The sequence below is a fragment of the Pongo abelii genome, chromosome 11, assembly GCF_028885655.2.
Source record: "Pongo abelii isolate AG06213 chromosome 11, NHGRI_mPonAbe1-v2.0_pri, whole genome shotgun sequence".
In the NCBI taxonomy this organism is placed as follows: Eukaryota; Metazoa; Chordata; class Mammalia; order Primates; family Hominidae; genus Pongo; species Pongo abelii.
In genome coordinates this window covers 60,047,404-60,063,826 of record NC_071996.2, presented here as the reverse complement: position 1 = coordinate 60,063,826, position 16,423 = coordinate 60,047,404, and the positions used below count along the sequence as shown (strand labels likewise).

The 16,423-nt window shown below is 36.5% G+C and overlaps 1 protein-coding gene across 1 annotated transcript in view; it reads left to right on the top strand.

The window, feature by feature from the left end:
- Positions 1–16,423, top strand: part of ACVR1C (activin A receptor type 1C) — a 95,565-nt gene that overhangs the window by 28,752 nt on the left and 50,390 nt on the right. The window contains exon 2 of the mRNA XM_002812496.4: positions 13,517–13,747. Coding sequence (XP_002812542.2) covers positions 13,517–13,747 — 231 coding nt within the window. The remainder of the gene's footprint in view (positions 1–13,516; positions 13,748–16,423) is intronic.

Below are 16,423 nucleotides of genomic sequence, written 5' to 3'. Positions count from 1 at the left end.
GCTCCCTTTCCCACCCATATTCTTTGAAGGGAGGGGTAGGTGATGTGCCCTTTTTATGTTTGCACAATATATGAATTCCTCATAGTATCCAGGGTAAACTTTTGAGCCTCATGGTCAGTGTTGGAAAGATGCTCAGCTAGGATCAGCCTTGATAAAACAAAAAGATCCTTCCAAATCACTTGTCCTTCTCTTCCCTTTTCAACTCTGAGCTTGCCAGTCTATTTTTAGCTAGATCAGCTTCTTACTTAGGATAGTTTCCTTTTATTTCTACATTGAGAATTATCTATTCTTTACCATATCTGATCATATATAAATATGTAACTGTGGATTGTGGTAAAAATTTCTGACAAGTGAGCCCCTGAGAACCGTTGAGGACTTTACCTTTTCAATTTTCTTTGCTATTTTCATTCTAAACTTGAGACAGATATTTCTGTCTTTTTCTATCTCTTCAATCTTGTAACTGTGTAATATGACTATTAATTGTTTATTACTTACTGGTTACTTTTAATTGTTTCCTTTTAACAAGTCAGAGCTTTCTTAGCTTTTAGTTTGGAACTTAATGTTTTTTGTCATTAATTTTTTGTATTTCATGGCATATTTCCCAAATAGATTGAGTATGCCATGTGGTCCTTTCATCACTGAACTCTGCTCTTTTCTCGTTTGGTTTCTATCTTCTCTACTTTAATAGAGACTGAAAACACAAAACCAGATTTCAGTGACTTAACAGACCTCCAAAATATGAATTCTGATTATTCATGTCAGTCTTTATAAGAATACATGATTCTCCTGAACAGTTTTCTTCCTTAACTGTGATTCTAGGGCAACAACTTGGTTTTCTGGGTATGCTGTCACTCCTATTGCTCTTTCTGATACTGGATGGTGGCCATTGACGCCTTCTGCTTTTAGGGTTAGAGAACGTTACAACTGAAAGGCACATTAGAGATCATCTAATTGAATTCTTTCTTAAACAGATCAGTTGAACACATGAGGCCCAGAGGCCATATTACTAGAACTAGGATTAGAACCCCAAGTCTCCTAACTTGTTCCCTAAATGCCCTGGACTGGATTAGGGATCCTGTGGTGTTTTTTCTTTACACAGGTTCACCTCTCCATGCCACAGAGTAGTAATCCCTGCTTATCACTGCAAGATATTGCTGGAAATAGTATCCTTCAGGAGTTGATTATAATTGGTAATCATTTCCTATGGAAACAATATTTAAAGTGTACGGTGTATTCTTGATCCAGAGTTAATCATCAAGTAAATCATAGATTTGACAAACAATATATTGAACCCAAGACTGTACTAATTCGAAAAATTCATACTATCTTCCAAGTCCTATAAAATAGACCAAAGTGTGCAGGCTGATCAAATACAGTGTTAAGATTTGTGCTCCAGTACTGATGGAGGCATTGCCAAATGAATTTCTGGTAGGTGAACATCTTATCTAGAGTGAGCTTGTTGAACCAGGAAAGCTCAACAGCCCTGTTCCCTGGGCAGAGATGTCCCTTGTTAGCTAGACACCTGGTCTGCCATTATTAGCTTTCTCTGTAGCTTGGGAGTGGGTGGCTATTGTTATTCAGGTTTTTTTTTTTTTTTTTTTTTTTTTTGAGCCCAGGCTAGAGTGCAGTGGCGCCATCTTGGCTCACTGCGAGCTCCGCTTCTCGGGTTCACGCCATTCTCCTGCCTCAGCCTCCAGAGTAGCTGGGACTACAGGCGCCCGCCACCATGCCCGGCTAATTTTTGGTATTTTTAGTAGAGACGGGGTTTCACTGTGTTAGCCAGGATGGTCTTAATCTCCTGACTTCGTGATCCGCCTGCCTCGGCCTCCCAAAGTGCTGGGATTACAGGCCTGAGCCACCGCGACCGGCCTATTCAGCTTTTTTCAGTTTCCAGAATATTCCATATTGAGTAAAAATAGCACTACAGAAAATTGCCCCTTCCACTTGAGACAACATTTCCATGTGGAGTATGGCCGTTCATTGTTAATACAATAGGTTGGAATAATAACAGCTTGGACACTCAGCTCCACTTTCTGATGCAGTCAACCCCCAGATTAATAATTTGTATTAGAAAAAGACTGCTAAAGCTGGGCAGGTGACTCACGCCTGTAGCCCCAGCACTTTCGGAGGCCGAGATGGGTGGATCATTTGAGGTCAGGAGTTCAAGACCAGCCTGGCCAACATGGTGGAAACCCTGCCTCTACTAAAAATACAAAATTAGCCTGGTGTGGTGGTGAGCGCCTGTAATCCCAGCTACTCGGAAGGCTGAGGCAGGAAAATCACTTGAAACCAGGAGGTGGAGGTTGCAGTGAGCCGAGGTTGTGCCACTGCACCCCAGCCCAGGTGACAGAGTGAGACTCCATCTCAAAAAAAAAAAAAAAAAAAACTATTAAAAAAAAAGTAACATTATAAAATACAATTATGTTTATCCACATTTGAAATTTTTAAAAGATAGCCTTGATTTTGGTAAAGTCAGACCTTAATTCTGGGATTTATGTCTTTACTTTCTTGATTGGTAGTATAATGCTCTTTTTTCTTTTTTTAATGTGAGCTATTTTATTTTTATTCTTTTAATAAATATTTTAATTAACAAATCATAATTGTATATATTTATGAGGTATAATGTGTTGTTTTAATATGTATACAGTATGAAATGATTAAATCATGTGAATTGACTTCTTTTTTGAAATCATAGTAATGGAGGATGCTTTTTTTTTTTTTCAGTGTTCTTCCTTGACAACACAAAAATTTGGTGTAACCCTTGGTTGGGTCCCCAGATTATTTTTGAAATTTTACTGGTCAGTGAAATTTCCAAATCTGGTAACCACCATTATCAGGTATGATTTTATGTGAGCATAAATATTACATCTATAAGACCAATAGGACCTACGTGAATATGCAAATTATAATACACATTAGGGGCTTAATTATCAGTTTCTCATTTCTTCTTACAATTTAGAAAGACTTCACTGGCAATATTTGGATAGGTGGAATCTTTTGGTTCAAATAAGAGATTTCTTTCAATAAATACCGGTCTAGCAAATCCTCCCAGGCTAGAATGGTGATTTTCAAGGGCGTTCACGAGTGGAGGGCCACTATTTCCAAATGAAAAAACGTCATCAAATCATCACTGCATTGATTTGCTTCTAGACAACGCATTTTATTTTAAAATTTCAAATAACAGAAAATCGAGAGTGCGACATTTTATGATTATTTTAAAAGACACACAGGTTTTAAAAATGCTTGAGAAATGCTAATCCGGAGTGGAGGTCATTCTGTAAAAAATAGCCTGCCTCCTGCTTCTGCTGCCACTAGATGGTACCCGGGTGCGCCGGGAAGCCGTCGGAGAACGTCACCCTGGGGTTGCGCTGCCGTCGGGCAGGAGGCCGAGCCCCGCGGGAGCTGTCTTCGGGGCCGAATTCACTGCGCCAAGGTCCAGCGGAAAGCTAGGGCGTCCCGGTGACCCAGGGTGCCCCTTCGCAAATTCATCAGGCGAAGGGAAGGCGGAGCCCCTGGCCGCTGCTCTGGGGGAGGGCTCCGAGCTCCAACCTGCAAGTCTAGGCAAGGGGAGCTCCCCGGGGGCGGGCCGGGGTGCCAAGGTCCTTGTTGCGGTGGGGAGCGCGCTGGGGACCGGGAATGGAGTTCCATCAGGGCAGTCAGTGTTACCAAACCCGTTGACAAAGTGGGGGCAGGTTAGTGCACATGCAGTGCCGCCTCGCAGCAGGAGGTATTTCCACACTGCCTGGTGAGGGAGGACTGCAGCGGTTTCCTCAGGCTGGTGGGTGCTGTCTGGACTGTCTTGGAGGACTACTGAGAGGATGGGCTGGGACTCGTCCTCCGAACGGCAGGAAGGCTGAACAGGTGTGCTTCTCAAGATTCACCTCCAAGAAACCTTCCCGTCCCTGCCCCATCCCTTACCCGCAGCCCCAGCCGGATTCAGTAGTGCTCCACCTCTGTGTCCCAACGCAGCTCACAGCTCCTACATGTGTCCCTGACTCAGTTTACCACACTGTCCTAACATCCTTTAACCTACACGGCCAAGTTCCTTTAGTGCATGTCTTTTCTCTCTCCTCTCTCCCTCCCTCCCTGCCTTGACTCTTTGCCAAAGAGTTTGGCATATAGTAAAGTACTCTTTAAATAATGATTTTAAAAACTTATCTAAAGACTTGCCATAAAGTAATTCATTTACTACTGTCAAGGAGATTTGTATATTATCTATGATTTGGATGATCCATATCAAAATTGCATATATATTTAAGTGTCTAAAAAATCATAAATTGGAAAAAAATATTGACTAGAAAATATCTGGATGGGAGATTTTCTAAGCTTTAAAGCAAAATAAATTGCAGAGTAAAATATTGATAGACACAGTTTATGTCTATCATGTTATTAGGATTTTAATGAGAACATCACTATGCATATCTAGTGTAAAACTCCACGGAGTAATATTTGGAGAGGTTGTATACATTACTGGTTTGGGGATTATGGGATTAGGAGTGATGTATTTTATTTTACTTCCTTCTTTATGTGTATTACTTGACTTCTTTTTGACAAGGGGCAAGTATCTTTCTGCCCCCCACCCCCCAAATAATGAAGGTAATGTGTTAGGAAAAAAGCAAATAAATATGAAAGTGGGAAAAGCTATATGTAACACATATGACAAAGGATTTCTATATCTATTCTATATCTATTTCTATTCTATTCTGTTCTATTCTATATCTTTATAAAAACCTCTTTCAAATTGAGAAGAAACTTTAAAATTCATCCAAGAGATAAATAGCATGGACAAAAATTTCTTCTGTACTTTGCAGTTTTCTACAATTTGTAATTCAGTACATCTTTATTGGATTTTGCCGCACTGCCAGACCCTATTCTAAACGTTGGGATGTGATGGTAGATAAAACAGGAGAAGGGCCCTGCCCTCATGAAGTTTTCATTCTAGTGGGTCTAATACAATTAAAAAGCGAATTACAGATTGTGATACATAGCAGGAAGGATGGGGAGCAGATCCTTGAGCAAGGGGAGTCACTGAAGATTTCTCTGATGTGGTGACATTTGAGCTGAGACCTGGAGAATGAGAAGAAAGGGGAGAATACTACAGGCAAAGGGAACAAGAAGAGCAAAGGCCGTGAGGTGGGAAACTTGTTATATCAAAGCTGTGAAAAGGAGACCAGTGCTCCAGAAGGCTGAGTTATGAGAGATGAGGTTGGAGGAGTGGGAAGAACCCAGACTATTAGCCTATCAGGTCATGATAACAATTGTGGATTTTGCTTTATTCTAAATGTAATTGGAATCCATTAAACACCAATATTCTCCTAAGCAGGAGACAATAGATTAAGAAACCCCAATTACTGGGGAACAGTTTGATGTGGAACCATTTAGGCTGCCAGGGTAAGAAAATAACCTTTCAAATTAAGGATTATATGTGAGGAGTAGCAGAGGAAATGTGTCCTGTGATTGGGAATACTCTTTTCTTTGACACTTCAAATAGGGTCTGTTTTTTCCCCCTACATGGCTGCAAAGTCTAAACTGGGCCAGCAGACTCCAGGTAGTCTGTATCCTCCCTAAGGAAACAAAGATTCAGCCTTGGAGACACTGCTATATACCCAAGAGCAGTTATCACCAACTGCTACCCCTGCTAGCCTGTTGCCCACTCATGCCTTGACTTCCAAAAGCAGGAAGGAGAAGGCTGCCATCTTCCTATCTAAGAATCCTGCATTTTCATCCTTTCAAAGGGATGTTTTAAGAGAATCCACACAAATAATTTTGTCGTGAACCGTTTTGATTATGTTGTATCCCTTTATGGTTGATTAATAATTGTCCCACACTGGAGGAGCTTAGCAGCTAAGGTTATTAATGGTATTTCTGGAAAAAGCTTTCTTTGAAAGGTGAAAATTTCAGTTAATCACCACACTGATAAGCAGAAATGCTAAACTGAGAAATTTTCCTTTAAGTTTTTAAATTGCACTAAAAGCTTTATGACGTTGTGTCATCATACGTGTCCTTTCCATATGTATTCAAAATTTTGAGGCAGTAAGTAAATAAATAACACTCTTCTAGCCAGTTTTAAGCTCTAATTGCTGTCAGCCATTGAAATATTATTGGGAAACATTCTCATATCTACTTAGTAGAATGTAGACTATTCAGATTGCTGAAGTGTGGTGCTGTTTTGAGTCGCTTTTGGTCTTGCGTACCATTTCTGTAATCCTGTGGACACTAAGATTGAGGGACTCATCAACAGTCTCTGGATGTCTCACATAACTCAGAGAGGCTATGAACATTTTCAGGCCTCTATCACTTTTCCCCCATTGCCCCCAAATTTCATGCTGATATTGGAAAGAACGTTCAATTATCATGTAATACATATAGTACAGGATAAATAATTTTTAACATTAATTAGAGATGTTTTGTTGATTTATAAACCAGTAGAATTCTCTCACCCACTGAAATAGCAGGGTGTGAATTTGGGGGCACAGACCTATCCTGTTCACATACCCAACCCCAACTCTCTCTTCATCTATCATAGGTAATCCTTAAGTCACTTATATTGAGAATTGTGACACAAGTTCAGAGTAGCAGAGGACTATAGACCCAGAGGGATCTTTAGAAGTCTTCTAGCCTGCTTCTTGACCTCCTCATTTTACAGGTGAGGAAGATAAGATCTGGAGAAATTGGGGGACATGTCTAAAGTCTCAGGTGGCTGGTGGTCAGGTGAGCTAAATAAAACCTCCAGTTTCAGTCAGTGTTGCCTTTGGACTGAGAAAATTCCAAATGGTTAGTACTAATAATTTACAATATGCTGAATTCTAACTAAATTGAGCCCTACAGCTGGAAGTTTAAGCAGTTCTCCCGGACAGAATCCCTGTTGGTAGGGTGGTTTCATTCCTTCTCAGCTGTAAGGGTGAGGCCTTCTTTAACAGGGAACGTAATTGCTACTTTGTGCAAAGGAACAGTTTTTCTTTGTGATGGGTGTTTTCCCTTATTTGTGGAGTTCTGAATTTTTTTGGTTGCAGCCTGAGAAGTAGTATTTCTACCAGCTGAATCTTTATTGAAAGCTCATTTGGCCAAAAAGTTTGCATTTATATTGCCCATATTTTATTAATGCTACTTTCTTTCTTTCTTCTGTTTTTCTTTACCATTAAGAAAGGCAAATGCTTTGAAATGACCACATGACAAGAAAATAAAATTTTGACAAGGAATAGAAAAGGAAGCTAGATCTTTGCCCGATTTCCTTTGACCCCGTCTGGCTTTCCTTCAGATTTGCTAGTGCTAGTTTTCCTGGCTTCTTTCCTGCTGCTGTACTTTTCATATTCAGCACACTGAAAAGCTTGAATTGTTCCCTTTGTTAACTCAGAAGCCTGCAAATGATGAAAAGATTACATATTCAGCAGGTCAAATCTGAGACAGTTTTCTGAATTAAAAAAAATATTTTGTGTTTCATGGCCTGGTCTAAAACTAGAGAAATTGAATAAACTAATGTCTGGAAAAGAAGAAAGAGTTTATGTCAGATGTTTATGTTAAGCACTGGTTAATTTTAGCATATAGACTCCAAACATAGGAAACATAGTAATATGTAACCAACATATTGAGAATACTGTCTAATTCAAAACACCTAATATTTGCCAAATAAATATTTGGCTTTCTAATAAGAATAGCACATAAATGCAGATCAACAAATTTGGTTCTTTTTTGTAGTCAGATGGTTTTTATATTTCTGGACACCAGGGTGTGCTAGCCATCACATGTAAATATGGATGAATATTTATTTTCTGGTTGGTTAAGAATGTGCACATCCTTTAGTTGATGTGGGTAACAGATGTCTTGTGGGTAACAGATGTCTTGCCTTTTAGAGACGAATTGGCAAAGAGTGGATAAAAGGGGATAATTAAAGGGGTAGGAGGAGACAAAAGCAAAGTACAATCTTCCTTGTGGTGAAAAATCTAATAAAGCTCCTTATTATGGGTAATTGTTTTCCTTCTTCAACCTCATTTGCTGTCCCTTTCCATAGGACTCAAGTACATTGTAATGGGAAAGTATAGAATAAACATGAGACAAGACTACTGCCTACTAACAACCAGATTTGTTCTGTCACAGAATATTGTAGTATAATTGACTCAATGAACATCAGATTTTTTTGAAAAAGACAAAATATGAAATCATGTCTAATCACTAATGGCAACTTACATTGTAATTGGCAGCACAAAGGTTCTATGTTGAGGATGATTAATATAAATATAGTTGAATTATATGTCAAATGCAGTGATATAGTGGACTGGTGGGAAATGAAATATGAGAGGCTAAGTATGTCGTATGTTACTTATTCATCTTAGGTCCTATTTAGTTTGCTGTTTGTTCGCTGTCAGTCCTATCATACTGCCAGTTGAACTGGAATAAATGGGAACATGTAGCAGATGTTTGAAGCTATTATCATTAACAAATCCTCAATTTTGCCAGTGTTTTTCATCGTGCAAGATTTAAAGTAAGGTGTCACTTTCTGTCTTAACTATATCACCTAGGTCTATATTATTCTTAAGATTTGTACCTTTTACTTTTAACCAGAGTAAATTTTTATAGCTTGTTAAACATTCAGTGAGTATCCGCATAATTCCTTGGTAAGAACTATTATGTAATCATTTTCATAAGGAGACAGTAGTGCTTCAAAGAGAAAGTATCAGATTATGTACTCAGAGCCTTACTTAATACAGAATTTAGATAAAGCTATAAGGTGAGATTATTTATTTTAGATGCAAGGCACATGATATTGAATTTTATTTGACTGCATGTCCCCTCAGAAAATAGGTAGGTAGAATTCGTTTCAAAAATACCAACTGTGTTTTAAAGGCTATTAGAATAATACAGATCAGAATCCTAGTTTTCAATTGTTAATTAGTTATCAGCTTCTTTCTGCTGTATTAGAATTCCTTTTTATTCACAATTGCTAGAAATTTGTGGGGTGGGAGATTTGTTCACATACCCATTATTTTATGGCACCTTACTCATGAAAGGTACCATTGCTTGAGTAGTCCAGAGACTGTTACGTAAGTCAGTCACTTTGTCTTTTTGAGCCTTATTTTGTTACGTATGAAATGGAGATAGTGACAACTAACTCCCACAGTTGCAGTAGGATTATATGAGATGACGAATGCATGTGAAACTAACATATATTTAATTGTTGAGTGCTTTATGATTGTTTTCAGTCAGTGGATTCATATTCCTTAGTTAGTTGTGTCAGTTGCTAAGCTTCTCTTGGAAATAGAGCGTACAAGGAGATTATGATGAAATGTCTAGTGACAAATGGTTTGAAGTTGTGTGTCAGAAGAGTTACTCTTTTTCCTGCCTTTAGCCCCTTAAAATATACAAGTGAAGAATAACCATAGTGCAGCAAGTTTCTTAACATTAAATGAGTTTTCCTATTTTGTAATTGTAGATTTCCATAAGGTGTAAATAAGTAGGGTCATAAACTATTGGTGTTACGTAAGAGTTTAACATTTTTGGACCCACTTTCCCTATGCTGTTCATTTTCTATTTTCAGAGGACAACATTGAGGCTCTGTAAGGTTAAATGTCTTCTCCAAAGTCAATCAGCAAGTTAGTGACAGAGTGAGGGCTGAGACCTTTGTCTTTTCCCGAATTCTTTGGCTGGACCATCACCAGATACTACCTGCTGTGTGACCGTCTAGAATCTAGTCTGGGTCATTAAAAGAAGGAGAGCAGTCAAATCACTCTTGACAGAGCAGAAAGAGATGCATTTCTTTATTATGCCTTTTAAACGGTCTCTGCACCCTAGTTCATTTGGCTATTCCTTTATGGATTACAAATATATTTTGATTGTTTCGCTTGTTTGTATAAAGCAACTGACTTTATCCCCTTCAGTAGTAGGAGAGATAGTCCCTAAGTCTTTATATAGTATTTTCTATGTGCCAGACATTGGTCTAAGGGCTTTATGTAGGTTAACTAATTTATTCTCCACAACAACACTATAAGGAGATATATTATTATTAGTCCTGCCTTTCATATAAGAAAATGGAGGTACAGGAGACAAAGTAATGCCTAAGATTACAAAGCTAGTATAATCAGATTTGTAAGATTAGAACTGGAGAATACTAGAAAGATTTCATTGTCAGTAGAAACCTAGATGAATGCTTGCCCATGATATGACTTCTCTTTTTGCAAGGAAAGTGCCTTGAAACATGTTCTAAAGCACTAGATTTTATCTATATAGCTCTATAGAATCCCAATCAAGTTAGAATATATGGTTCTTCTGTATCACATAAATATTGATGAAAAAGTATATTTATTAATGTTGGTCACCACTAGAATGAATAGGAAAGTGAGCTGTTATGCTTGGTTCAATGTTGATAACAAAACAGTATTTTATTTTAGGATTGCATTTCCCTTAGGATACCAGTAATAAAAATGTTTTTAGAAATGATGCTTCATCAGTTAAGAAAAATTATTGATAGAAGAGAATAATTTCTATATGATTGACATAGAATTTGTTCTTTCTTAAATATTGTTATATAGGAATAGTACCCATTTTTGCTCCCATATCGGTATTTGAAGTTAAGTAAAAGTTGTCATTTGTGTATCAAATATTTTACAAGTACAAAAGCAACTCCAATTTGAGCGATTAGCAATTTAAAGACTTTAATTTTACTAACAATGATTATATGGTAAAAATTTGAACATTTAGATAATTATGGGAGGGCAGTTGTGATTTAATGAAAAGTTCATTACATTAATAATACATTTATTTATTTTTGTTTTTGTTGCATTTGCTTTTGGGGTCTTAGTCATAAATTTTTTACCTAGGGAATGTTGAGAATAGTTTGTAGGTTTTCTTCTAGAATTTTTCTGGTTTTAGGGCTTAGAGTTAAGTCTTTAATTCATTTTGAGTTAATTTTTGTATAATGTGAGAGGGGGATCCAGTTTCATTTTTCTATGTGTAGCTATCCACTTTTCCAAGAACCATTTATTGAACAGAGTATCCTTTCCCCAGTGTCAGTTTTTGTGTGCTTTGTCGGAGATCAGTTGGTTGTAAGTACGTAGCTTTATTTCTGGATTCTCTAATCTGTTTCATTGGTCTATGTGTCTACTTTTATACCAGTACCATGCCGTTTTGGTTACTGTAGCCCTATATTTATAGTATAATTTGAAGTTGGGTAATGTGATGCCTCCAGATTTGTGCTTTTTGCTTAGGATTACTTTGGCTATTCAGACTCTTTTTTGATTCCATAAAAATTTTAGGATATTTTTTCTAATTCTGTGAAAAATGATGTATTTTGATAGGAATTGCACTGAATCTGTAGATTGCTTTGAGCAGCATGGTCATTTTCACAATATTGATTCTTCCAATCTATGAGCATGGGATGTTTTTCCATTTGTTTGTGTCATCTATATCACTGCACAACCAAAGAAATAATTAACAGAATAAACAGATAACCTACAGAATGGGAGAAAATATTTGCAAAGTATACATCCAAAAAAGGATATATCCAGAATCTACAAGGAACTCAAGAGAATCAGCAAGAAAAAAGCAAATAATCCCATTAAAAAGTGGGCAAATGACACGAACAAACACTTCTCAAAAGAAGACATACAAATGGCTAACAAATATGTGAAAAAATGTTCAACATCACTAATCAACAGGGAAATGCAAATTAAAATCACAGTGCGATACCAGCTTACCCCGGCCAGAATGTTCACCATTAAAAAGTCAAAAAACAATACATGTTGGTGTGGATATGGTGAAAAGCAAATGCTTATACCCTGCTGATGGGAACTTAAATTATTACAGTGTCTATGGAAAACAGTATGGAGAGTTCTCAAAGAACTAAATATGGAACTACCATTTGATCCAGCAATCCCATAATTGGGTGTCAAAAAGATACGTGTAGGTGTATGTTTATTTCAGCACAGTTCATAATTGCAAAGATATGCATCAACTTAAGTGCCCATCAACCGATAAATGAATACAAAATGTGGTGTGTGTGTACGAGCATGTATATATATATATATATATATATATATATATATATACACACACACACCATATATATATATATATATATATACACACACACCATATATATATATATATGGTGTGTGTGTTTGTGTATATATCTGTGTATATATGTGTGGCATATATACCATAGAATACAACTCAGCCATAAAAAAGAATGAAATAGTCTTTTGCAGCGACTTTTGATGGAACTGGAGGCCATTATCCTAAGTGAAGTAACTCAAAAACAGAAAACAAAATACTGCATGTCCTCACTAATAAAAGGGAGCTAAGCTATGGGTATGCAAAGGCATACAGAGAGACGTAAAGGATATTGGAGACTCAGGAGGTGGGGGAGGGTAGGAGGGAGGTTAGGAATGAAAAATTATCTATTGAGTACAATGTACACCATTCGGTTGATGGGTACACTGAAAGCTGAGACTTCACCATTATACAGTTCACCCATGTAACCCAAAACAACCTGTACTCTTAAAGCTATTGAAATTTAAAGAATTTTTAAAAAATAATATAAAGCTTATTTAGTATTATGCTATTTAGAAACAATATATTTAAATGAAATTTGAGTAAATAACTCAACCACTAGACGCTTCATGCTGACGAATGTTTTACATCAAAACATAAATAGGCACCACTTTGGACATGTGAGTTAGTGGTGAGTGTGTTTGTGTGTGTGTGTGTGTGTGTAGTAAGTGGAGAATGTTGGGGAGGTGTAGATAGTGAACAGATTAGTTTAACAAAGTGTAATTTTTCACAGTTGTATTGGTATAGATATTCTAAATTCTATTATTGATTTGCCTTACTTTATGGACTAGATGTGTGCATTAAAGAAAATTACCTGAAGGTCATGGTGTCTGTTCAAATGATTCATTCTAATATACGTTCTTTAGTGAAGAGGGGAAATATAGTGGCTCACCAATGCCTTAAAGGAACTACGACAATAACAATTGTGTTAAAGTGTCACAGAAAATAAAGTGTCACAACTATTTTTTTAGAGACATAAATATCTATGGTTAGCTTTGCGTTTAGCACATTTGCTTAAAAGTTTAAAGGAAGGAGGGCAAATGAACAGAACACACTGAATTGTTTGGTTACACAGCTGCCATAACCCCACTTTAATGTTCTATGAGTGTTGCTGGACAGCTCCCCTTGGTTGCTGTGATACTGTTTCCTAGCATTTCCTAGGAGCTATTGATTTAGGAATGAGCTGGTTGAACTTAATATAGGGGTATTTAGAGCATGGATGAGGAAAATGCTTTAAATATAGTAGCAACTGAATAAATCACAAAAATATTAGCAATAGTAAATGATCATTGGACAGGATGTTTAGTGAAATACATGATGGAGAGGGAGTAAGAGCTAGCATGTGTTTAGCAAGTGTTTTTATTTAAACCCTTTTTCCATTTTCATTAAGATTGAATTTATATTCCCAGGTATTATCAAATAAAGTAGCATGATGTCTTTTGTATTTTAAATCTTTTTGCCTTACTCTTCCCAGGACTGAAGTGTGTATGTCTTTTGTGTGATTCTTCAAACTTTACCTGCCAAACAGAAGGAGCATGTTGGGCATCAGTCATGCTAACCAATGGAAAAGAGCAGGTGATCAAATCCTGTGTCTCCCTTCCAGAACTGAATGCTCAAGTCTTCTGTCATAGTTCCAACAATGTTACCAAAACCGAATGCTGCTTCACAGATTTTTGCAACAACATAACACTGCACCTTCCAACAGGTAAGGGGTTTATCTTTGTTCATTCCAAATTTAATTTTACTCTTGGGAAACTATAAGAATGGTAGGAATCAAACTGTCTTATGTTTCTTTAAATAAGAAAATCTGTTTTACAGTTCTCTTTTTGATTTTGGCTGGTAAAATTCTCTAGAGTCTAGCTGAGGTTGAGTTTTTTAAAAATTGCACATCATTGTCAAAACATTGACAATAACGTAACAATTTTGAAGAAATTTGTCCACGTGAATTGTATTTTTGAAATGATTAATGAACCTAAAGTCAAATGTAAATTTTTATGGATTTTTTAAAAAGAAATTGAGATTGCTTCTTGGCCTTTTGGCTAAGATCATGTGTAAAAGACATTGAGATATATACTGAGAAGAAAAAGAGCATAACTAAAAATAGCAGATTGCCAACTTTTTTGGGGACAGAATCTTTTTTTCAGGGATATCCTCTGCATATCTTCTTCATCTACCCACATTCAAGTGAGAGCACACCCCAAAGAAATAGAGGCAGAATGGAATTCGACCCTTCATCATTGTTCAGATATATTTCTGCCTTTTGTCGTATTATACAGTGCTTTATCCCAACTTATAAGAAGCTAAAAATCCTGATCTGGCCCTTTATCAGGAACCTGGGATCTGAAACTTTGGGAGACATTAAGGGTCATGTAATTCTGAATTTAAAAGTAGTTTATGATGTGAAAATTGTCCTGCTATTGAATTTCTTTAAGATTTTTAATATAACAATAATTTAATGATTATCAATACAGATGTATCTATACAGAGATACATATACTTCCTTACAAATTAACATTTTAAGGCAATGTTATCCAATCTCAGCTGTTCATATGTCATCATATCAGTATACCACTAAAGTACTTTTTACCTATTTTTTAAATTAACCACCTTTTAATTGAAAAGCATTTATTTTATAAAATATAGTATCACTATCACAAATTAAAAACCAGTGTACTTGCCCTAAATAGAAGATAACTATGTAAACAAACAAACAATGTTCCTGCATTTCAGTTAGGTATTTTGCATTTTCTCTTTTTTAAAAGAGAGAAGAAGTGTAAAAGACATACTAGCAGGAAAGGAGACTTTTTCTTACAAAATCCAAAAAAACTAAGAGAATAAGAGAAGGAATCATAATATGACTCAGTGTTATGTAATATCATGTTTGTTTGCCATCCCAATTCATCTCAGAAAAAAGCTCTTAAAGTAATTCCATGTACCAGCACTAGTACTTGTCCCAGTCCTTGGAAACACTGTTGTAAGGCATTATCATGTATATTGCAACCTCAAAAGTTATGCTTGGCATATTTCATCCCTGAATGCTACTTGCAGTCGTGGATTTTAGACCACACTTATTCTCTCTATCTCAGATGCCATAGACTTCCTTGCTTTGGTGGTGATCTGGGATCTATTATGGGCACTTGTTTCCTTATATTTTATCCCCCAGTTTATCTGTGCACCAGAGACACCTTAAAGTGAATGCTCCTTATGTTTAATGGTCTTCTCCATGGCCAAATACAAAGGTTTTTAGGGGTAAAAAGGAGAGTCTCCTCTTTAGCTGTGGCAGTGACTTGTAATGTGTCTTCCCAATAGTGAATGATCCTCAAGACTACATTCTTTGACTATAACAAAAGGTATTAGAGGGCAAGATGTCTCATATGCAATTGGGCAAATCAAACGTATTTAATGCAGCTAGAATGTAGGTCCTTCCCAGCCCAACTGTAAGCTCTACCAAAGTACTGAGAGGTCTATATGTTCTACCCTTAAGTTAATCAGTCACCAGTCTTTCTTTTTCAAAAATCTACTTTATTAAGGTCTAATTTAGGTATAATAAAATGCACAGGTTTTATTATTTATTTATTTATTTACAAAAAATAATTTCTTTATCGAGAATATGTGTGATGAACAGTGGGAGGACAGCGGGTGATTAGATCTGTGTAATTAGCATATTCATAATCTCAAACCTTTATCATTTAAAATGCACACATTTTAACTATGTAGTTTGATGAGTTTAGACACATACATATGCCCATGTAACCACCACCACATCTCCATTACCTCAAAATGTTCTCAGTCCCACTTCCACCAGGGCTAGACCACTGATCTATTTTCTATCATTGTAGATTGGATTTATTTTTCCTAGAGTTTCCCATGAAAGGAGTCATCACGAAACATTTTTTAAGGGGGGGGGAGGAACTGGCTTTCTTCAGTCAGCATAATAATGTTTTTGAGATTCATTCATGTTGCTGGGTTTATCAGTAGTTTACTCCTTTTATTGCTGAATAATGTCCCATTCTATGGATATATTACAATTTTTAAAAATCCATTCATCCATTGATGTGCATTCAGGTTGTTTCCACGTGGGGCTGTTATTTGCAAAGCTGTTAATGAGCATTCACATACAAGTCTTTGGATATGTGCTTTTATTTCTCTTCGAAAATACCTAAGAGTGGAATTGCAGGGTCACATGATAAGTATATGCTTAACTTTATAGTCTCCCAAATAGTTTTCAGACTGCTTATAATATTTTATATCCCTAACAGAAATGTATGATAGTTTCAGTTAGTACATATTCTTGCCAACACTTGGTATAATCAGTCTTTTTAATTTTAGTCATTCAAGTGGTTTTTGTATTGGTATTTTATTGTGGTTTTAATTTGCATTT